General features: G+C 37.4%; 1 protein-coding gene and 1 non-coding gene across 2 annotated transcripts; one reads left to right on the forward strand and one right to left on the reverse strand.

Moving 5' to 3' along the window:
- Positions 1–611: 611 nt before the first annotated feature.
- Positions 612–7,113, forward strand: LOC128238877 (G1/S-specific cyclin-D2-like). Its single transcript, XM_052955177.1, has 5 exons — positions 612–960; positions 1,519–1,734; positions 2,619–2,778; positions 4,879–5,015; positions 5,624–7,113. Exons 1-5 carry the CDS (start codon positions 766–768, stop codon positions 5,825–5,827), a joined length of 912 nt encoding a protein of 303 aa, XP_052811137.1. The 5' UTR covers positions 612–765; the 3' UTR covers positions 5,828–7,113.
- A 15,425-nt stretch (positions 7,114–22,538) lies between these two features.
- Positions 22,539–22,611, reverse strand: Trnaa-agc (transfer RNA alanine (anticodon AGC)). The gene has a single exon. It is a non-coding gene; the product is annotated as a tRNA-Ala (tRNA).
- Between the last annotated feature and the right edge of the window lie 3,430 nt (positions 22,612–26,041).

Genomic DNA, 26,041 nt, shown 5'->3' on the forward strand with positions numbered 1-26,041 from the left:
GAATATATGTAATGCATCACATATTTCGACCCACTAATAAGATATGATAGAATAATGATAGAATTATAATCCAACTACAATGCATATGTGCATTATGTATTTTGCCGCTAAAATTAAGAAAGTAAATGATGTCCTTATACTCGACGCTTTTTCGAAGAATTGTTCTCCACATATTTTTTTCAAAATTGTTGCAAAATATGTAGAACGTATCTTTGGAAATATAATTGCATGATATTATATCAAATAGTTATTACTTTTGTTATTTTTATTATTTTTCATCCAAAATTTCTTTGTTTCCTACACATGTAGGCTATGAATATTCATGAGGTGGGCGGGCAACATTCCGATACGCTAGATTCAGAGGTCTAGAAAGAAAGTGAAATAAATTCCAAAAACAAAGCCTAAAATGCAATTTTTCAACATGTATGCAATTTCAAAACGTGCTTTCAAACTTCTTCATTTAACTTCTTTTACACTTTTAAGTATTTAGCTATTTTTCCTGAATTTTTATCGTAACTTTCTCAGTTTAAGGCCGTTTGCGCATGCGCGAACGATTGAATGAAAATATATCGATCTCAGTGCATTCGTAAAATCTGACTGTTGGCCGGTGATCTTCATAGTGAGAAGACGTGTACTTTTGAATCAGTCTTGAATGTTAAACCGGCCAAACAACACGTATCTTTGGACTTAAATTATTTATTTTGTGTGATTTGTTCTTATTTATTAACATTATTTAAGTGGATTACTTTGTGTATTAAAACAGTCATGGATTTGATGTGTATTGAGACTGACGCTCCGAGGAGGGCTTACGAAGATCCTGTTCTAATACAAGACAGTCGTGTTTTGCAGAATTTGCTAGCACTGGAAGACAGATACCAACCAAATCCAAATTATTTTAAATGTGTTCAGACAGACATTAAAAGATACATGCGAAAGATGGTCGCCCAATGGATGTTAGAGGTATATTTGTGTTCCATACGTGTTAAGGAATGTTGTATTCTTTCGTATTTCTGAGGGTGTACGAAAATGACAGTGACTTGGAATCGAAGTTTATGCGCTTAGGAAACTTTCTAAGCCGTTAAAATATATTGTATCACCTTCATAAACTTGCATATCGTTGCGGGCAATCATGGCGGTTGTGCAACGTTTGCAAACTTATGAAGCGAGTACACGCGGGAAGACTGGACTAATTATAAATGAAACACAAATTAATAGCCAGAATTAAAGCTCGTTATGCAGGAATGTTTTAAAAACATAATTTGAGTACATAAGGTCTAAAAATTGTATAGTTGGCTTAGTGATCTGTTCTTTCCCTGCACGAGAACTCGGAACTAGCAGTCAGTGCAGGCTACAATCACATACAACATAGTCAATTACTTTTCCATGAAGGTTCTTGAAATACATCTAAAGGAGATTCAGAATTCAAAATAATAAGAAATGAATAAAGTTATATTCTATTTTAATAACGTTAACCAAATTACGATATTAACTAATAAAGCTTATTTTTTCTACTTCCAGGTTTGCGACGAACAGAGGTGTGAAGAAGAGGTGTTTCCATTATCAATGAACTATTTGGATAGATTTCTCTCAGTGTGTGATACATCAAGAACTAGACTTCAACTGCTTGGTGCAGCGTGCATGTTTATAGCATCAAAATTAAAAGAGACATGTCCAATAGCAGCGGAAAAACTTGTGATATATACGGACCATTCAATATCATTTTCAATGTTAATGGTAAATATCTTTTTTGCTCACTATTTTTCAATACACGACACTTCTGTGTATTGCTCATTTCCGTGTATTTAACAGATCAGCTGTATACTAATGCATGCGCTCAGAAATGTCGGTCAATTTTGACACTGCTCAAAATGACGTCACTGATGACGTTTTTGTGTATTGAGATTTTGCACAGTCAGCATGCTTATATTCACTAAAAAACCACAGTATTTTCATAGCTCCTTTCTTCGTAAATTCGTCTCTATGAAATGTCATCCAAATTAAGATGTATGGAATTTGATCCAAATGTGTTCTAAAATAAATGTAATATGTAATAATTCAATGTGAAATGATAGAAATCACTTAAATCGCGACCTGTCACATTTTTGCTTCTCATTCTAAATAAAGAACATGCCTTTCGCCAGGTAACACTATACTATACATAATGGTATGGATATTGATGTAAAACACTTGGCCGTGAGCACATATTTGTTCAACATTCCTTTGCACTTAAAGTCAGAATTCACTTTTATTTATTTTGGTAAAAAGTCGAAAATAGTAAAACAGAACCAACATTTGGGCTGCCTTTGATATAGTTGATTTAAGTTTGAAAAAAAGGTGACTTTAAATAGCAGACAGTTTTGTTAATTCTCTCTACGATAAATCAGGGTGTAGCTGACTTTGTTTGCTTAAGTATTTTATGAAAATGGCATTCCTCTGATCTTATCAACTGCATATTATTTACCACACCATGTACTACAAACAATTTATTTTGATATATTTTTAACAGAACAATTCCTTTTTTGTTCTACATGTAAATAGTCTTCTTTGAAGTTGACCTGTGAAACATTATTTTTTACCATTTTCTCCTATTCTAACAGTTTGTTTTTCTTCTGTTTCAGGATATGGAATCATTACTGTTAAGCAAATTAAAGTGGGACCTTTCTGCAGTGACACCACATGACTTTTTAGAACAAATATTAAGTAGACTTTCCTTAGATAGACATGATATGGACGTGATTAAAAAACATGCTCAGACGTTTGTGGCTTTATGTGCAACAGGTAAATATAAACATAATATTTGTTATAATATTTAAATGATAATATTTTAATGACTTGTGTGGGTTGAACCATTTCAATACCTCTCATTTATATGCCAAAATGAAACTACCAGATAGAATTTTATCTCAGTTCCCAAGTTTTTAAAAAAAGTTATTTAGCCTAAGGGAAAGGAAAAATACCTGGTAAGACTTCCATAAAAAATCTACTTCCTTGCACCTCACTACATTTATGTTCTATTATTATTATTTTAATTACTAAATAAAAGTAGACCAAACAATAAAAGGGCAATATAAATCCTCATGATAACGATCTCTAACAACACTTGATCACTTACAACATTAGCCGAGTTTATATGAACAAATTATTGAATGAGTGTATATTACAGATATATGACATAAAAACTGAACCATAATTTCATATTTAGTATTTCAATTTATTAGATTTAACTTAAATCTCTTAATAATATATTAAAGTAATGCAAATACGAAACAGTTCATATAGTTAATCATAATTAGTAAATAGGTGCTTTTAATTTTAAACACAAATCCCCAAACTGTGTAAGGCTGATTAATGTGACAGAAAGAATATTTTATTAACAAACATGTACATAGGGAGGTTCATTAGATTGTAAAGTTATGTAGGCATTTGATTAAGCTGCCATATTTTACAGCAATGAATATCAGAAATTTCTGTTCCCAACAAATCATTTCATGATTATTGATATACTGGTTTAATAATTAAACATGCATGATATTATAATGATGGGTAACAATAAGGCCATAGTGGATTATGATCAATTATGTACGAGGCAACTACACTGTGTTATGAATGAAAAAATCTTTCAAAATGTGTGCACCGAACGTCATTGAAAATCTTAATAAGCTGATTAACCTCTCAATTTAAGAATTAAGATTATGTGGTTGGCTTGTAGCTCATTCAATGATTTGAAAGGATTGTAAGAATGTCCATTATATGGTGAATACTGTCTCCTGTGGCTGGCACTGTATAGAAACCCAGATTAGGTCAATCGGCTTACTGTGTGCAGTATCTTTACTCATGGTCAAATACCTGTGGACAAGCAAGCCTGAGAAAGCTTTCATACAGTCAAATTGATAGTAAAATATCTGGTCAGACAGTCATAATAGCCTTGTGTATGTAGCTTTATCTCTATACCAAACATATCAGCCATGTGACAGTAAGCTGTAAAGTCATAAACAATGGTGAACACAGCCTGACCTACATGGCATTGTCCACTGACAGCATACCTCCTATGGTCACAACATCACTGACCAGGCGAGGCACTCAGTGGGTGTCGGGTCACTTGATATTAAACAACAGGGACCTCCCATAACTCACATGTCCCCAATTCAAGCCATAAAACCATAAAAGTTTTGCTTTGTTTCCTGGTGCAAAAAGTTACAGTTTGACATAAATTAAAGGCAGTTTTTCCCAACTCTGTTGAGTAGATTCTTGTGGTTACAAGTTATATCAATGATTTTGTTTTACAAAAGAAATTTCAAACAAAGAATGTCCATTATTGAAATTAAAGGTTGTTTAAAACAACTTTTCACTTATCTCAAAAAAGTATCTCACATTTTTGGAGGAAGTCATACCAGATAATTTTTTATCAAACAATTTATGTCCAATGAAATTGGTGGCGAGGAATTTTGTCAATAATTTTATTTTGATGATAATTTTTTATCAAACAATTTATGTCCAATGAAATTGGTGGCGAGGAATTTTGTCAATAATTTTATTTTGATCACTACTTATTCCATTTCATTGATCTTGATATTGATCTGGATATGAAAAGGCAATAAAATGCTGAACTACAACCCTCATTATTTGCCACCTACCTGCCAGCTATGGTGCTCTACCTTGGCAAGTTTATGTTGCAAATTGCCTGTAATTTTAAGCCATGAATTTTATTAGATAAATGATTTCACATGATATTGGATAGCAGCAATAATATAGGATCAGACAGCAATAAACTGGATGTAAAAGTGTTATTTCTGTATATCAGTTGTATAATGTGTGAGTATGAATGTGAAAGTTTGTGTCTTTATTTGGTGTTTGACATTTTTATTCGCTCTTTTTCAGACTGCAAGTTCATGATGTATCCACCATCTATGATCGCAGCTGGCAGTGTAGGGGCCGCAATCCATGGGTTGAGTAACGTCCAACATCTTGACCTGAAGCTGCTGCAAAAACTGCACGAAATCACAGGCATTGAATTGGTAAGTTCTGCTAATGTGCATCTGTTTATATAATCTTATTAAGAAAAAGACACTTATTTAATTTAGGTAAATCATTAATCAAGATATAGTCTTGTTGAGATTGAGGTGATCTTCCCAGGAAAGGCTGCCAGATTTGTATTCTGTCTGGTCAAAGACAATTTTATTGGCCCAAATGGTATCACCGAAGTTCATCAGATAAAAGAAAATTTACAACTAGGGCAGATACACACTTGAGAATTGTAAAACAACTCAGACACACTGCTGATTGAAACAAATGTCTGCAAGGGCTAAATCTGTTAATTAAACAGCAATTTCTGTTCATTAACAGTGGTGAAGTGTGTATAATTTAGATTGGCATGGGGTCTGGATTTGCCACCTATCTGGGGATATCTTGACTTCTTTTCAATATAAATTTATCTCCTGAATAATGTTGGCAATGTTTTGTTGGCTCTATCTTCAAGTTTTGATAAACGTTTAGTATATTTACAATTTAGGGCTTGGAGTCAACACCCCTATTGTTGGAAAGGAGATGTATGTTTTAATGTTATCTTCAAACGCCATTTAGTCATTTTAACAAAATGTCATTGTCTTTATTTAAAAAATTACAGGACTGTCTTCGTGGTTGCCAAGAACAAATAGAACAGACTCTAGCAGTGAATTTGTCTACGATGGCGCCCTCAAGTTCGGGGCTCGAGGAGACTTCGGCATCAAAACTGGACCACACAAGCTCACTCACACATACACCCCAACATGAACATTTGAAAGAACAGCCAACAACGCCCACTGATGTTCAGGATATTCATTTCGACTAGTGATAGACTTTCTTACAACGAAAACACAAAAGTTGAATATATATATTTTTTATTTTAGTGATAGTTACAAATATTTTTTACAAGTTTATGCATTTAGTGATACTTACACGAGTGTCCGGATGCTTGTTATGGTGGAAAGATTGTAACTCTCCTCGCTTAGTGCGCAAACCGTCTTGCAAATGGACTTTGTCAACTGTTTATATGGTATATTTTATGATATCATCAAAATGTACAGAACTGCCTAATCTTATACAATTGTTAAATCATTCATTACAATAGAGACAGTGCCTTTAATCACACATGTTTATATAATTCAAGCGAAAGACTGCCAGTCATAAAGAAGCTCATTATAGGGACCAACCATTTCGAGGACCAAGTTTTCTCTTTTTTCAAATAACGCTCAATTTTATTCCTCATTATATTTTGATAACATCTAAATCAAGTCACTCCTTGTATACACTAATTGTTGCTAAGTTTCCATACTTACCATACCATGTATGAAATGCATGTAAAACAAGATTCATTAATTAATTTCGTGGTATTCCTTCTCAGAATAACTTCTTATTCAATCTTCATTCTTTTTACAAAGTAGTAGAATCTCAATAATTTCTTGTTTTTAATCAGATCTGGTTCAAAAGATTTGACAGTTTGTACAACGAAGACATATAAGTGTTAATATATCCTGTTCAGTGTTAATTGTTTAAACGTTTTGATATGTTCATAGTTACATTGTTTATGTATATTTTGCATACAGTATATGTCTGTTGTGTAATGAAATACGCACATATAACATAAAAATATCAAAGAAAAAAATGTCAAAAATCCTCCAAAAAATCCTAAAAATACAACCATTTAGCCTTTAAATATAGACATAGTTCTTTAACATTGATGACATCTTGTAATGTTCTGAAAGGGACTATCTGCTAAAAGTTTAAAACAACAAGTTAACCTTTGGAAATGACATTGAACAATTTTGAAAAAGACTTTAAACAAAATGTGTATATATCTATCCTAAATATGTGATATTTTCCTCATTATTCATTACCATGGTTTCACACTAATTCATTTACCATGGTTTCACACTAATTCATTTACCATTGTTTCTCACTAATTCATTTACTGATCAAAGATGGTCACTTACGCATCCAAAGTCATATTTACATATCCATGTTTTGATTGACCCAGTTACTCCCCACTGTCCACATTTGGACCAGACTTTCATACTTTCATTATCATGACCTTTTCATCCCATGCTTCATGCAGCCAGCTATACATGTGTTGACCATTATACTAATGGTTGCTAGTTGTGTAGGCGAGACATTAGTGCTATGTACAGACACACCATCATACTATGTTACAGTTATGTCATATCCCACTGTTAAATCATTAAGATTGTGTTTTTCTCATTGTTTTATTGTTCTTTTTTGTGATAACACTGAGGTCACACTTTATTTATTTATAACTTCTAAGGCCTAGCCTTGCAGCGAAGTTGCCTGGATATGGAACAATACATATATTAACGAATCATGACTTCAAAATTCTGTAACTGCTTCATTCTTTTAACTCCCAAATCTTGTGTACATAACTCACTGCCTAACTACATTTGTCATTGGCCTTTCATAATAGCTCCCTCATCTCTAAAAAACTGCATAAGGAGTATATATTTATATATATAGGTATTTTCCATTGATGGGCAATTTAAGAATGTCAAAGTCACTGTTAGCTGTACTTAAAGATAACTGGACGTGTGTCCAGTGTTAAAAGTGTACATTATGACCAATGGTCATTTTCTTGGTAACATCGTACAAACAGACTGGCAGTGTACTTTGCATTCGTGCATTAAAACATGTGTTCAAACATTAATTTATTTTTGCGAATTTGTCATGAATTTGTCTTGAATCAAATGCATTTGAATGGTCAATTTTTGACCTGGATAATATATTTTTATCGAGAAAAAATGAATGTTAATTTTTAAATTTTAACATAGTGCCATTCAGTGGGTATGTTAAGAATTGATGTTAAATGTGATATAAGTATAAATAGAACTCTATAAATAGTATCTTCTATTTATAAGCCAAGGAAATGCATTTTTTTTCCGAAAATGCTTCTTTTTGGTATTTTTATATGTCGTGGTAAAATTCGGCTACCTCTTTGAAAATGGAATCCCAATTTTTCGTTTATGTTTAGTACGTGTAATATGAGCTAGATTATTTGGCGGTGACCAGTCCATTACGCACGTGCATGTGACACGTGGTGAAACCGGGCCCGCTAAATGTTCATGTCCCGTCAGAGTAGCTCAACGCTTAAAGATACTTTGCGTGAAGACTACCTCAAAGCTAGCTTTCAGCTATTACAACTACATGTAGTATTTTCTAGGCAAATTGCAGACTTGTCTAAACTGTTTGACTTTGAAGGAACTCGTGTAATGAATACAGCGAGTTCCTGTCGCATTTTGGCTGTGTTTAGGAACATGCATCGAGGACTCGGCCTGGCTCGCTTAATGGCTTGTTTTCATCATGGGGTTTCAAAGGCGATGCATTAAATTTACTCAAAGATCGTCCCAAACAAGTATGATGCCTTCAAATTAACAAAAGTCGAAACAAATTTTCGTAGTCTTTCAACAGGTCTGGGGTTTTTAAGTATTTTTGTACTGTGATAATTATTTTTCTGATTTTGTTTCCTTTGAATATTCTGTAAGAACAGTAAGTGTAATGGCATAAAGAGCAAATGACAAGATGATGTGAATGTTTAATTTGGTTAAGATTAATTTGCTAAAACAGCGTTTTACTGGAACAGCAATCTTGATAAAATCACGATTTTTTAGAATCCGTGAATATGGGTGTAATTGTTAGTAGAAGTTTTAGCAAGTTCAATCCCTTGTTTAGTCTTAGAACTTTCAGGAATGTTGAGCAATAGACTTGTGAGCGCCTTTGTCGTCTGCTAATGTGATAATTATATTTTTGAGCAGAGACAGGGGAGTGAATGTGATGGAGATTTTCCGGGAAAACTGAGACCAATGAAATTATTTAACTGTGAGAATGAACGACACAATTTATTTAAGACTTGTACAGGTGTAATGATATCTGAGCGGGGTATACATGAGTATTTTTTATATTTAGTAATTAGACGTATTTGTATAAAGGTAAAAGTTTAAACTTGAACTTGTATGTCTCAATGTCTATTTAGTGTTTGCTATTGTTTCTTATTCCAAATTCGAAGTTCAAAGTTCCTGTTATGTTCTTGAATACTGTATGATCATGTTTGTCAACACTTGATGGTCCAATGGAAGACCACTTTCGGTCAGCCAGATTTACTGGCAACAAGGGGACATGTTTGGCTTCTATGCGTACAAGCGGTCCTGTTTTGTTTGACTTTTGTTGACTGTTACACAGTTTGCAGTTCTTTCGATTTTTCGAGTTTTGCTGTTTTTTACCGCCGAAGGTTTACTATGCACATTAAAAAATAATCATGTTACTATTTGAAAATTGTGAGTTGATGTCAACTTCTAAATGCCTTATTGAAGCAATAAAAATATCTTGATAAAATCTGTGTTGTTTTAAAACTTTGACGGGAGATAGCGATATCACTGCTTTACGCTATATCAGATGGACCATAGACAAAACAGGCGGAGACCTCGGGCCAGCGTGGAGATAACGTAGCAAGCGTAAGAATATAATTTATAATAAAAAGTTAGAACAAGAGCACCCAGTATGGATACCATCGGTGCCCCGTTTTCTGAAAAGCTGAGAGAAAAACTCAATTATTTGAACCAGAATGATGCGAACATGCCTGCAAGTTATAATGCTGATATATTTGAACGTTTTTAAGGATAAGGATATAACCAATATAAAAGTAAGGTGGCTATGTCAAAAGTTGTACCAGTTTTCACGTGAAAACTAGGTACCAACCCGCCATTTGTCTGAAAATGCCACAAGACCCGAACATGGAACTACATTTTGTAAACCATCTCATTGGTATTATTATCGAACCATCGTTATTTATATATAGGTATGAAAGGGAACCTGCAAGGATTTAAATTATGTACACGGGGGATGCACCACTTTGCACTCAAGTTCAGTGCGCCTGCGCACAATGTGCTAGTTTTTTAGGTGTGGTGATTTTCCATCATGTTGCTTAAAAAGTTTTCAATATTCTCGAAACATTTCCAGGCCATACTGCCGGTACATGGTCTTCATGTTTTGTGTTTTTTTAGAAATATCAAAGAAGATCAGTAATGTCCCCTTATCACAGCGGAGACATATCATGTACATGTAGATTGTCTCGTGATACCATTGCCGTCCATCAGGTGGTGTCAGTGCTGCTGTCGTGCCGACGAATCAACAGATGCCGACGCCTTGGCGGGAAAGGTACTCACGATGTCCTCTGCTAATTGCTCGCACGCGCACATTCAATCGTCTGATTGTCCCGTGAAGTGGATGCTCCCCGCACATCACGTCGACATCAATCTAGTACTCATACTCAAATTAAGGAAATGATTGCTTGGTGCCGAGATTGAACGCGGTAATTTATCCTCTTTGGCTTATTGATTTCCGGAAACTTTTGATGTTACTCTGAATACCGATGCATCTGTTGCCTTCTGCTGAATCTGAAGTCTCGTCTGCATCTGCCTTTCCCGCCATCTCCCTCGGAATTGTTCGATTCTTGCCTGATCCGCGTGACAATCATGCCAAAACGCACGACCTCTAGTCAACTGTTGGTAAACTCACGACATACTAGTATTATATTATGTTTTGATTTTCTGGCTTTGGCGTGAAAGCAGGACAGATGTATTGTTTAGTGCGGAACAACCGGAATTGGTAAAATATTTACCGACCACAAGCTGTATAAGGTTACCAACTCAGCACTTTAGTCAGACTCTTGAGCCAGGAGGCACCGACGTATGAAGTGCGTCTCAAAGTCAACCGATCTCATCTCATGACCCCGCCTGGCCTACATTGGATATAATTAATCATTAAATATCATGATCTGCATACCTTACATTCACACATCTGACCTTTTTAGAATACTTCATATCACATTACAATCAATAATCAATCAATTACTCCAAATTATCAATATAAAGAATGGAATCGAACATTTAACTACGTCATCGATTGCTAACTGCATTGTGGTAATGCAAATATGCCTATCGGGTGACCGTCTATGCCTAAGTCTGGGCATCCGCGGCCGGGCTCGCTGCCCTATTTGGCCCGCGCCCGGGTCGCGCAGTCCATGTACATATTTACGACCACATTCCGGACATGTGACCTTCATCATAAAGCACCCTGTGTCGCCGTGCAAAAACTAAATCGGTATATGTACCAAGCACACGAGACAGCATTTTTATTTCTCGATAGAAGCTTTTGGCGAATTTTGATAGTTGAATGCTGAAAACAAAATGTCCAAATGACAACTGGCTCTCTTGGCGGTGGCCGCCTATGTCCGCACCAATCGTAGTTTAATTATCAAACCGTTCATCTGAGTAAGAAATATTAAAAACAGTTTCTTGATATGGGATTGATCAATTCTCGTGAATGGTCTGCTTTCATATGCTCCAAACGAACCATTCCAGGACATTCCTAGAAACCGGAAAGTTTTATGATTTATTTGTCATGGTCTGTCAATGTGTATTTTTTATGCTTGTATCCGTTAAATATTTAAATTGTGATAAACATTCTAGCTCTATACTGTACCAGTCTACATGTATAGCAAGTGATTACTTTTCGGCCTTTTAAATGGTCATATACGCAAAGAAAAACAAGCAAATACGTGTCACGGTTAAAATATCTATATCGTAAGTAGTTACAATTACAGCTGTGTTGCGGATGAGGATTATCCAGTATAAATATCAGCCTAGGTTCATCTGACATTAGTGATTTAAATGATTGGTAAAAATCCGAAAATATTTAATATGAAATCCTTCGCCTTTTGTTCCCCTCCCCAGTTTTAAAAGAAGGAACAGCATACTTAATATCAATCTTTTGGGGCTTTCATCGACAGACGCCCTGACGCGAACCTGCCACGGGATTCTTTAGTTAGAATAATGCCCCATAATATCCCATTTCCGTCTTAATATTGCCATATTCGTGTCTTTATTTAACTTTAGGTGTTAATATGACTGACACCCTACAGAAAGGTAAATGCTATTAAAGTAATCCTCTAAACTACAGGGCTACGGGCATTGTATCTCGATCAGTCATCAAATCTCGAAACTCTTCTTGGTTAAAGGTGTTGATATGGCTATTGAGTCAATTCCTAAAAAGTGAACAAACTTCAAAGGGCGCACAGTATAGGTTAATGCAATATATAATACGTTTTTAATGTATTATCATGTTAAACTCATTTGACTTCAATGATCAAAACAAATAAAACATAATTTGTGTAAAACAATATAAGCGATATTTTTGGTGCTTTTTTGTAACAGGGGAATTTGTTGCCACATAGCTATTAATTAAAAAAACCTTATAATATTTTTAATTAAGATACATGAATTGGAATAAATAACAGATTGTCTAGATATCTTCTTAGCCGTTTATAGCATGGACACAGTTTTGAATGAATTTGATTAAATACCAGACCATTTTTGCCAGTGACTCCTTCCTTCAGACTCCTTGAACCCAAACCAACGTTTTCTGAAATCGCTCTATGATTAATGTTCTCAGCTGGACGGCGGATCGGAACCGCTTTCATTTTCATCTATCATATTTCAATAAATCGTTAAAATTCAATCCACATAATTTTCTCCAAAAACTTCAAAGGTTTCCCGAGTCCGTGCAGAAGGAAGGGATAAATTATTACAAAGTACGTCTCCCAATCATAATTTAATGTACGGTCATCTTACACTGACCAGCGGTCATCACGGATAGGGCAGCCACTAACAAGAGGAAATGACCACTTATTGCGACCTTCTCAACATATAACTATCTTAAATGACGAACTTTAATTTTGGAACAGATAATATTACGAGTATTTGAAAACAATGTATCTGGTCATTAAACTGTCGAATTTTAAGATAGTTTTGTATCTACCTGCCGATGTCGAAGATTAAACGAAAGTGGTGTGACCATAACCTTCACAATATGGTTATAAGTAGGATGTGATTGTCGTAGCCAGCGATAGCGGGTATCTATCTGGTATGTGCGTAAATGGCGACTTCCGGTCAGTCGAGACATCCGGGCCGGTCAGTCGAGGTGACCAACGGTCAGTCTCACCTGGACGTGTGACTCCGGACAAACATTGGGTCATGGGTAAAGTGAAACCTTAGTTCTTAGAGGCATCTAATTACGTGTACGTAACCCAGGCAGCTTAAAAGTCTGTCTTCAATGTCAACTCGAAGAGATGTAGCTATTACTTTCATCTTCCGTTCGTTTTTCATCTTCCGTATAACTTTCCTTTTCTGGTTTGAGGCTACCAAACCACAATCTATTGCATTATCGTTGATTGTATCTTTGCAAATATTTTTCAAGCTTTGTGCAAATTTTATTGTTTATAATGTACCGAAATTATTTGATAACATTTCTACTGTCATGTTACAAGTCAAAATCATCAGATAAGGCCAGGAAATCAAAGCGGAATTATTATTATAATAATAAACGGGCAATAATTGGCGATATTATCCAACGTTTGGGGTATGAATATGTTTTGATAACGGTACATTCATAAAGTCGGCAACGATAACCGCCATCTGTCGCGTTCCCGGCGGAAAATCAAAGCGATCTTACTTAAACAAACATCACTGTGCAAATGTAGCGGTGACTTTGCATTCCGACGATCGGAGCTTCAAGAGTTCCGACATACAACAGTGCCCGCAGGATGGCTAGAATTTGCATCACGACAGCTGAAATATTAATCAAAGCACAAAAACAAATACTATCAATCAAATTTGGTAAATAAACGCTTGAAATATCACAGTAGCTTCATATTGCGGCGCAACATCGCGATACACATCGCGCATACTTTGCTTTAAGCCATTTGTTTTCTGAATAACTGTTGTGTTTTCGCGTCATCTGATCAAACAAGTGGTGTCCTCATTCATTCCGCAACCTTTTATGTCCATATCAATACACACTTTTATAGTTTTTAATATTTAATTGGATCCATTTAACTTTCTCTCAGAACTGCAGGCGCGTGCGGCACGCGACATCGTGCCGTGGTGCGTGACGGGGGACAGGTGCTCGGACCACCGACGGCCCCCGGATGAGAAGAGAGAGTGAGCCGTGAAGTCGCTTGTTGTTCTGTTGATGAATCTGAATGTGACGTTTTTATCATTGCAAATCCGTTATATGTTTTATTTTGTTTGATTTTATATTTTATTATCAGTATGTGTGACCTATTTCTTTAACTACTTTTATTTGTGAACCTCTATTCAGAAGTTTGTATGATAATTTATTAAAACACTAACAAGTTACAAGTACGAACAGTAAGCATGTTCAGCCCTTGGGCAAATATTTCTCCCAACATTGCATCCATTAAGTAAGTCGTATCTAGTAGAGGCCCAGTATTGTATAATGGGTTACCTACCGCGCTCTGTCTAGATACCCGAGCCAACAATGAGGGAAATCTGACCCTGTACCCGGGGGTCGGACTCACATTCCGTACAGGGGGTCCGGCTCGCCCATTGACGGCGGTAGCGTCTGGCAGCGACATACGACCGCATTGAAACGAAAAGTACATATATATCCAGTTTACATTTGTTCAATTTAGGGAAAACATGTAATTCCCATTTCGATATTGAGCAGGTAAGAGTAACTTTAAAAAGAGCGTGACAATAGACAATCGTATCGTCATGACAAAAGTAGAAATGTCGTGTCAGCCATTTGATATCAGTAGTTTATCCAAATTATTGTCATTTAACCGTAAAATAGCTGTATGGACATTCTGTGCAACGAACCCGGTCCCGAAATCGCCGTTAACGTAAATTATTTTTGGGGGTCTACACGAGACTACAAGAGAGGGTATAACATAGATAGTCACTTTAAAAAGAATATTTAGTCTTATTTTTCAAGAACTTAATATATATATATATATATATATAAATTAATTTTACGATTTTTTATTTTTCAAGAACCAAAACGAATATTTAATATTTTCTTAAAAGTATTTCCCTTTTTATTTTTCAAGAAAAATAATGTATTTCGAAACGAAATCATCATTTCCGTGTTCACTTATTCATTTATGCGTGAGCACGCATTTTATACCCTATTGTCAAACGGCTCTTTCCAAATACAGTTTTGCACCGGAAGTTGGTCCGACAATGGAGGTCGGCACGACACGACCTCGGCGCAGGATATGCGGCCCGTTACAGTCAGTAGATTCTTTTATGTCACTTTTCCATGTTATCAGCACATTTTCGCACAGAAAAATGACCCATAATCAACCAGTACATCATTAATATAAATAATAACAAGCTATGTAAATAGAGCAGCATTCCTAAGCATGTGAATCATACAGCTAGGTTGGTTTATGGGATGCAAGTAGGTCGTGAAATGTATTCATAGGACCAACAAAGAAATGATATGACTTGGTGTATCCTTTGTGCTGCTCTGTAGGTAATCAAGGTGTATTAAGTTTGTAATAGATCCAGCGTGACCCCGCGACATCCTACATTCGGCACAAAGCAATCCGACATATGCCCGATTATTCATTTCGTATGTTTATTGTCTTGCAAAGGAATGTTTTACTTAGTTAACTTTTTTGTTCTCTTGACATGTTTCTGCCTTTGTTAGAAGAGGCTGTTCGTGTTTATCGTGATCAGCCGCTATATGCCTCCCTGGACGATGTTACACCTAAGAATGTGCCGCATGGTAATACGTTTCCTTTGATTTTAAGAAGCATTGATACCATTGTTTTCATGAGGGATAATCATTAATACCTTACTGCCCATTTTGACGTAACCTACGTCCAAAAGACGGTCCGAGCCTCTCATATCCCAGCGTGTCACTGGGACCACCATGATTTCCCAGGTCCAACTATAAAGGATGCTAATCCGAGCCCAAACATCCGAGCCCGGGCGCGCGGTTACCCAGTGCGGTATGGGGATCTTAGTGCGATTATTTGACAGGCGGCCGGACCATGTTGCGCAATCTTACAATGATTTTCTAAAGAAATCTACGCCTTCCCAGGCTACGAGAGCTGTCAAGTGGATTACGGCCACATCTATCCACGCATTTCCCTGTGCTCGATCAGCCACGGCCGTACAGCGCCGGTGGGACAGAGCTCGCCCCGCCGAGAAAAATACCAGTTCTACCGAACCTGTTTTGAAATAATCTTAAGAACACGTATTTTGTGTCCTTCAAAATAAATCACCCGGACTGGTCGGACTGGTCACTTTACAGCTTTGCCTACAATTAACCCTCCATTTCTTCTCCTCTTAAGGCGTTTCAGATACAACAGATCGCTTCATGCCCCTAAAGACCTTAAAATATCGAAATTTCTCTATACATACTGTATAAGGGTCGGTCACCTATGAGTAAATGTCGGGTACACGGATCAGGCGAATTTCGGACAGTAAGTGGACAGCGAGAAGTGGACAGCGAGATCAAAGGTGCGCTTATAATGGAGCAATTGAGACACACAATGGAAATGGGATAGGTTTGGGTTAGGTACATTACAACGATAAAAAAAGATTAAAGTGTTAAAATGAATAACAATTTAAGGTGAAGCTTAAAGTGCTAATCGAATATGTTTTGAAATGAAGAGAAACACTTGTTTCGGGACAAAAGGTGGACTTCATGGTGTACAAAGAACATTAGCGCTAATTACATTCCTTCACACAAACATAATTAGATACAAATTGCCAATAACCAAGGGTCTGTAAGTTTGAATTGCCCGAAATGTAGGCTATGATACAGAGGCAAGGTCAAAAAGGCACGTACGGGGCACGTTTCACTTACTTAAAACATGAACTCTTACTCCCATATAAGATTTACCACAATTAATAAATTTGTATTAATATTCCAAAAAGGATGTCGAAAAAATGGTTCTTATGGAGGATACCGAGTTTAATTTGAAAGAAAGGTGCAGAAAACACGGTATTTCTACCTTATGAGATGACAGTAGACCACAGTAAATATTTTAGCATTCATCAATCATTTAATATTTTTGCGCTTTCTGCTATTAAAATCACTTTGACAATCTTGTTTTCAGTAATTGATATTTCCCATAAATGCATTATTTAGTGGGTGATTTAAGGTTTATAGTCAAAATTAATGCTTGTTAACCATGTGTATGTATTGATTTTGAATAAGAATGCCACTTTCAATTGTTATACAGGGACACCTACTAACTTCATATTTCCAGAATCCAAGTATTCTTGATTCTGATTCCGTACTTTTAATAAATGTCTTGCTTCAAATGCTATTCTGGCATTGAGACCCAATATGAGATGAGGTATCGCAATAACTGCCTATCACCCTATTTCAGTCGCTGTGATGGCATCCGAGCCCGTATTCCAATACACATTTCCCAGAAATAGCGACGCCAGCATCTGTGTGCTAATGAAGCAGGTGTCCCATTAATTAGTAATTACAATATTTAACTACTGGCGCTGACAATGGAGCTAACGGGACCTCCCTTGTCCTCATGAAGGAAGAACAATGCTGGGTAACGGTACCCAAGCCTGGAACCAGCTGTCCACTGAATACATACCCGTACATCACCCGGGCTTTGTTTGGACCTCTTCTGATTCCGGGTTCAATGTTCACCATGATCAGTTATTAATTGGGAGTGATATTGACAATAGTCCACCGACACTTGACTCCTTAGTTAAATATCGCGACGGCAGCATCAGATGTGACGCTGATAACTAATGAACCGCTGTGCCAACTTTTTGGGGCTCTTTTTTTCAAAGAGAACCCCAGAAATACAATCGACAGATGCAGTCGAGAGCTCGGAACACCAATGTGCCGGTATCTGTCGCTCTTTGAAGTTCTTTCATTTCGTATCCATAGAAATGTTTTGCCATAGGAGTATGAATAGCTGCTTGAAGTGTTCAACACCGATACATGTTTGCTCAAACGAAACTCGGTCTAATAAAACATACGAAATTATAATAACCCACGCGACCACAAGTCAACGATGTCATACAGCAAATACATAATATTATTCTGGGGGTGGGGTAGAAAAATATTGCCATAGTAACTGGTTTACTGCACGCGAATAACCCCTTTTGGGCTGTCAGCTCAAGAGCCTGTGCATCGATCTTTAAACCTTATATCAAAATTTCTGAATTGTCGTTATTTTAACCACCCATTTCGGCTGAAATGGCGATACAATATGAGATTAGAAATTAATATCGGTCGTTGTTCTGGATATTATAGTCTAATTCGATATTAAATTCGATATGGGTTTATAGGGCAAAACTGGTAAAAGGGCCTCGGGGCAGATGTATCGGCACGCGAATAATTATACGGCCCGGTAGCGGCGTGTTCCAGTGCCTTGTTGTCAGCCAATAATGAAAATAGTTGAACATCATCTTCGTGTGGCCCGACCTCAGCCGCATTTGCATACAGCTGCCTCCTCACTGGTAATGAATTAGCTCTGCTTTACAAAAAAGATGAGCAGGTGTAAATTTTTACACTGTTCGCCTACTGTTGAGCACCCTACCGTGACGGGAATCAACAGCGTCAACAGACTGTTGTGCGGGCCGGCTCGGGCAACAGGTCTCCCGTACTAAAGTACCGCAGTGTCCAAGCTCACTGTCTACGTTGATGAGCATTGAAGCTCTTTCTGAGTCAAACCATTGAAGCTCTTTCCGAGCCAAACCATTGAAGCTCTTTCCGAGCCAAACCATTGATGCTCTTTCCGAGCCAAACCATTGATGCTCTTTCCGAGCCAAACCATCGATGCTCTTTCCGAGCCAAACCATCGATGCTCTTTCCGAGCCAAACCATCGATGCTCTTTTCGAGCCAAACCATTGAAGCTCTTTCCGAGCCAAACCATTGAAGCTCTTTCTGAGTCAAACCATTGAAGCTCTTTCCGAGCCAAACCATTGAAGCTCTTTCCGAGCCAAACCATTGAAGCTCTTTCCGAGCCAAACCATTGATGCTCTTTCCGAGCCAAACCATTGATGCTCTTTCCGAGCCAAACCATCGATGCTCTTTCCGAGCCAAACCATCGATGCTCTTTCCGAGCCAAACCATCGATGCTCTTTTCGAGCCAAACCATTGAAGCTCTTTCCGAGCCAAACCATTGATGCTCTTTCCGAGCCAAACCATTGATGCTCTTTCCGAGCAAAACCATTGAAGCTCTTTCCGAGTCAACACCATTGATGCTCTTTCCGAGCCAAACCATTGAAGCTCTTTCCGAGTCAAAACCATTGAAGCTCTTTCCGAGCCAAACCATTGAAGCTCTTTCCGAGCCAAACCATTGAAGCTCTTTCCGAGCCAAATCATTGAAGCTCTTTCCGAGCCAAACCATTGAAGCTCTTTCCGAGCCAAACCATTGAAGCTCTTTCCGAGTCAAAACCATTGAAGCTCTTTCCGAGCCAAACCATTGAAGCTCTTTCCGAGCCAAACCATTGAAGCTCTTTTCGAGCCAAACCATTGATGCTCTTTCCGAGCAAAACCATTGAAGCTCTTTCCGAGCCAAACCATTAAAGCTCTTTCCGAGCCAAACCATCGATGCTCTTTCCGAGCCAAACCATTGATGCTCTTTCCGAGCCAAACCATTGATGCTCTTTCCGAGCAAAACCATTGAAGCTCTTTCCGAGCCAAACCATTAAAGCTCTTTCCGAGCCAAACCATTGATGCTCTTTCCGAGCCAAACCATTGATGCTCTTTCCGAGCAAAACCATTGAAGCTCTTTCCGAGCCAAACCATTAAAGCTCTTTCCGAGCCAAACCATTGACGCTCTTTCCGAGCCAAACCATCTAGGCGGCAATAGCATTTCAAAAGTAATAGGTGCAACTGTTTTGTTCTTCTATGGAGAGTTTCACCCAACAGTAAAAAGTAGCATGTATACGAGGATATGTCAAACCTTACATAACAGTTGTTGAGCACCCGCAAATCTCATATCGGAGTAAGACCCGGGTCCCGACATCGCCCGCCTCATATAACAACTATTTCGTCGCGCATCGCATCGCCTTTTGATGAGACTGAAGAAACTCGTAATTTTGTAATATTACCTACATTTGAAAGTCTTTTGATATGTAAAAATGGCACGAGCCTGTCGCAATCCTATACAAATACACACAACTGTACGACAGCTGCAGTCTGACAGTGTCGTCTAGGTTTTTAATGAAATTCTTTCATTTCTAAAGTTTTAATTCAATCTAGTGAAAGATATAGCCACGACTTAAAAACTTTTCATCCAACAGTGTCATTAGATGTCTAATAGAAGATGTGACAGGTGCCGCTATTACCACAGGAGAACGGAGGCTGTGTATTGAGGGTAATGGGATGCTTAATTGCGAAAGTCATTGTGGTGGCTTTCAGTTTCGAATGATTAAAGTGCTTAGTCTACTGAACCGAAAAAATAATCAAAGATAAAAATACAAATAAATGTAATAATCAAACCACAAGCGAATTTTCGTCAAAATCTATATATAGTAACAATTTTGACATATGGTAGCAAATTTTGACACATGGTTCGCAATGGTTCTGATTCAGAAGCTGCCGGAATCACCTGCCCACGTGATCTTGTGAATTACAGAGTCAGTGACTCCAGCAGATGGGGTCTCGTCAGACGTTTGTGTATCACAATGTATTGATTAGTTTCAAATTTAATGGTTTGAACCTTGATGTATTTTGTGTATTGAACCCTTTGTTGTCGAGGTCAGGAGAAGGCAACTGTTTCTAGTCGGGTGAAATGCGATCTAATTGACGCTCCCTGTAGAGGAATGGATGCCTTTATTCAAACACATTTGCCTCGAAATTAACATAAAAATACATCTCCAACGAGACTAGACAAAGAACAAGCTGCATCGCCCTCGAATTACCTGATACCAAAATGAGAGCATAAAACATTAAACATTCCAATCGTGTTTTTGTCTTTCCAGAAATATGAATGTATTGCAAATGAACCCAAATGGTTCCAAGCTGTCGTTGCTGAGACAATAGCTGGTCTGTCTTAGGCAGTGGACGGCATGCCTCCCAGTAGTCAGCGAGGACGGCCGGTGCTGACAGACGGAAACCAGGGACGTCGGAACCCACCGTGTCTGTCAAACAGCCGGAACACACATACATCATGCATAAATTATTAGGTCAATTGAGGAAAAGAAATGAAGTATTCAGATCATGAAAACCAAAATCTTCATCGACCCATGTGCCGCACGACATATAACTTTGAAAAGGTCACTTAATTATGAGGGACATGTATTAAGTAATTGAATTCCTGTGGTCAAACCTTAAGTTTCAATTACCTATATAATTATAATGTCAACTAATTGAACAATTAAACTAAATTAAAAAAAAAAAATTGTAAAAAGGGCATATAGAAACTTCTGGTCACCGGCAATATACTTGTTATAACCCTGCAACCCGTGAGCTGCCATATGTCCGGCACGCGCGGCCACTTGTTGACATGGCGACCAGCACGAACGGCTAACGGTTAAGTAAACGATAAATATTTATAAAATAAACAAGAAACCAATGAACAATTAATTGGAAGCAGGCTCGATTTAATTACTCGTGTAGAAATCTGACATCGGAAGGATATACTAACCAACCCCTCACAAAGGCCTGTTTGCGGTACCTGACTGGCAGAAATCAGAGCGACCCGTGAAACTGGACCCTCCGATCCGGCCTTTTGAACTAAAGTGGTCAGATGCTGAGAGTGTGTTTTATTGAAGGATATCAATGGCATTCAATTTAATTATTACAATATTCAAGCACATGTAGCTTTGAACGTTTAGCCTATGGCTGAAGTAAAGAATCTAAGTTACAGACATAGTGAACAAGGGTAAAAAAATGCACAGAAATAGTACGTCCTTGTTTAGCTGGGGGGGGGGGGGGGTCAGGCCCAGCTAGGACTGATTCACCTACCAAACCATCAATGATACAATAAGAAAGCATAATTACATTTAATTCACAGACTTCCTCCGTTGCCCATCTTTCCTAGCCACATCAAAGTGTCGGTCTAATTTTCACCTGAATGTTGATTGTTGTGTAAATATAAATCGAACTGTTTACATAGATACAGATATATCAATAAGAAAACTGTCTAAAAACCACAAGAATGCGGAATGTCATTTTATGTTTGACTATCACAATTGCTGGAAGGGATCTCAGGTCGTTTGTCCTTTCTTTTATAAAAATAACAAAATAGCTTAATTTGGTAAGAAAACATACAAACAGTGTAGTACCTTTCCCAAGCGATGATTCCAACCATGATAAAATCGTCGAACAAAATGGTCAAGGAAAACAAAGTAATGTGGAAGAATGGTTGTGTTTCATAATCGAAATTACCTGTCAATCTTAATATGTAACGCAATCAAAACTTAAAAATTAATTATTTCCAATTTCAACTTCTTTACTTGCGCGCTGTTTTTAAGATGTTAAATTTAAAAAATAATTAATAATTATATTTGGAATGCGTAACATATTGATTGTTTGAAACACTTTTTAAAATTTAGTAAGATAAGTTTTTCTTCGTTTACTGTTTAAAGGTTAAAGTCTATAATAACTTTTTATTATTAAGAGTATAATTTCTGTTTTTCAATCGGTGTTATAATATAGAATAAAAAAAATATATATATCTATGAAAAAAAAAATCTGGAGAATCCGGGTATCGATCCCGGTACCTCTCACATGCTAAGCGAGCGCTCTACCACTTGAGCTAATTCCCCTTCTGTACAATCATGCTGTAAATTTGTGTAATAAACATAACACCAATACAGTAGCGTAACCGCTAGTGTTTCCCCGCTAGTGTGAAGTATACAGACGATGGATCTTTTATCAAGTAATATTTAATTTACATTATAATTAATTCAATCTGGAGACCAATAACAGTCCTACACCCAGATTGAATAAAGGATTCTGAAAGAATAACGAGCGTGTTGAATTGCACTTTGAACATAAAATAGGAAAGGCGCTGTTTTCTACTTACATACACGGTTATTAAAATACGGGTATAGTAATTCGGACATGTCATTCGGATATGCGTCTATGTAAAGACCATAATTCCAAACTTTTCAAGATATAAATATAAACATTTCCTCTTGATTCACATGGTGCCAGGGAACAATTGACATACACGTATAGCAAGGCTAATGCGGGTGATAACTCTGTCTTGAATGATTGTCAAGCTAGGTTCCTATGCCCGCTGTGCGACTAGCAAGAAAACAGACTAGCGTTTGCGTAGATTTGTTTAATAGCTTTTCATATTAAAATTAAAAGGAAATATTTTACAACACCTAGAGGCGATTTTATGACATAATCGTGTGACTAGCTTACTTGGAGCCATAGTTCTCGAAGCTAGTATAGACATTAGATCCAATGTATGTGTGATTAGCTTATGACAAATCTAAGGATTAGTGGCTGCATCGTGTAAAAGCCCAGAGAAATATGTCTAAATTGAATATCCCTCGTCCAATGCAGGTAGTGCTTCTAGGGGCAATTGAGCCGACTGGCCGAGTGATGTTACATCATTGAGATTACTCTCGCTTTCTGACAACATTTTCGAAACGTTCTCTATAGTTGTGTTGCCTAGTAATGTATTGACAAAGAACGGGCGATTTTTACGGGAAATTTGTTTAATCCTGACTAATGTCCGCCTATTCCCAGGGTATTGGGGTTATCTAAAGCTGCCCACATGTCAAAATAAACACCACAATCGCATTTTAATTGCCAGATAAGCAGCAGTAATCTTCAGATAAGATGCAGATATCTGCGGATCGATTGATCAGAATCATGGTCTTTAAATCTGTATCTACCTACTATCTAGCTAGTGCATTATTGTATTATGACAGCATTAATATTGCAATGTAACATGAACAATAGAATGCACAGACTTTAAAAAAAAACTGATACCGCTGCGCTATGTAAGACCTGTACGTTTTATGTTATTGAAGGAATTTGAAACATTTGACCTTTTAGTATAGAAGTCAGGTTAGTGTAAATAATTGTTTTTCGACAAATTATCCTGATTTATTCATACAAAGATACGTAGATATGTGTAGACCTAAAACAAAACAAAAAGTTATTATTTTTTTAATCATAAGGACTGTCATGTTTATAAAGGTGAATCGTTTATCAAGTCAGAGATGAAATGCGATTTGTATTTGAAGCGGAAGGTTTGCTTATTAAACGGAATGTGAACTTGTTCGAACCGAAGGTTTACGTGAAAGTATGTCTAGAAATATACATGTACCGGTTTGTTTGCGTCGAGTTAGCCTTGTGAAACATTTGAAATGTAATTAAAATTATTGCAAATAAAGAAAAGTACCTGGCAACCGTAACACGTGTAAAATATACCTATCACTAGAACTGAAAAAAGTAAAACAATAATAATTATAATAATAAAAAATACAGACTATTTAAAGCTAGACATATTAAATGTTATTTTTTTCACTATATACTATGAATAGTATCAGACGCTTTATGCGAGTCATTATTATGTCAGAAGAGAAAATTGAGCCTGCTATTCCAAGGGACATACGGGGTTATACTCTATAAATTATTAGTTATAAGGACAAGGGGTCACAAAGGTTCTCTGTTCAACAACACACAGATGAACAGCGGTGGTCATCCTGATTTCCGGAATACCGTCGGGTTAGACAAGTCTTACTGACGTCGCAGGTATGGACACTGTCAGATGCTGACCACTCTACCCCATGTCTGTACTGACGAAACCCGAAATGGAACTTCAAGTTCCGTATGACGAGTAGAATTTCATGTTCATTACTTTAGAGTTTGTCCTGAGATGACCGAGGTGATAGAGATGTGTACCAGATAACGCCGCCAACCGCGCCGTCACCGCCGGCAACCGGCACAGGGCAGCAAAACTAAATGACCGCCGGTTGATATATGAAACAAATTATGATTTATGTTTTGATTTCTGATGTTTACTGGGCTCGAATGATTAGCACAAACCATTGATGTTAAGACGATACGATTTTCCTTGGTGGTCAATATAAAACTGAGATAATGGAAGAAATGGATCTCTAGAGCAAGTTCTCGAATGTTTCAAATTATTTCAACTACTATGCAGATGATTTGCAACACATATATAGTACCCTTATTTACATTACAATCAATATCAATCATCTTTTTTACCGATCAATAAATATCTGTAGAAGTCTCCAAATCTGCATTTTTGGGGCATAGAGCGGACGAGCCAGCGGCCTGAACAACACTTTCTACAGACTCTCTTGGGGTGTCGACTATTTTCCAACTCGGCCCCAGCTTCTCTTTGCAGCTATCACTAATCTGGTCGCCACGACACAACGGACGGGTCAGTGAAGGCATGGGAAAGTTGCAAAAGTTGTTCCTTAAATCCCTTATCCCACACCAACCCGCAGGTCAGCCATAGTTGCCTTATTCACTTTCGCGCTATGTGGGGTCCCAAACTATTAAACCTTAATTTAGAATTAATGATTATCAAGAGACGAACGCCACATGGGCGACAGTCATGTTTTAACTACATACAGGTACTCCTGAGGAAGGTGCTTAGTGTAAGTATTATAAGCCATGCGGCGGACATTGCTAATGGGGTATATGTAATTCCATTGTCGGCCTTCTGTTTTGCTGGTCCCTTTCCGATCGCGATGACCCGCGGTGGGATCATAGCACCTTCAAGTAACCCCGCCGTAATGCGGTGAGAACAATTAGTGTCCTTACATACGGCCCGCCGACTCCGGAGAAGACCGTCCAGAGCGGCTTCATGGGGTCAGCCGGCCATCCACAGACGCCTTGACCGTGACGTTCATATCATCTCTAACTGAACAGTGTAACACTTTCTAAGATAGTTGATTGGAAATGATGAAATAATTGAAAAGGGGCTGAAAGTTGATCTGACGGTTCAAGTGTGTGAGGTATGCTAACACAGGTAATTAATGAGCTATAACATACTGCACTGTTATATAAGTCTCAGGTAGCATTTACTATTCCCATTTGGTAAGCATTCAAACCCAGAACAGTGACTGATACCTCAGCAAAATTGAAGTATGATTATATAACAACTGGCTTCTCTCCTCTATGGCTATACAGCCAATTCCCCGAGCCCTGATTACACGGCCACCAGACTCTCCGGCCGGCAATCCGCCTGATATGACGGAA

This window comes from Mya arenaria, chromosome 6 (assembly GCF_026914265.1).
Source record: "Mya arenaria isolate MELC-2E11 chromosome 6, ASM2691426v1".
Classification (NCBI taxonomy): domain Eukaryota; kingdom Metazoa; phylum Mollusca; class Bivalvia; order Myida; family Myidae; genus Mya; species Mya arenaria.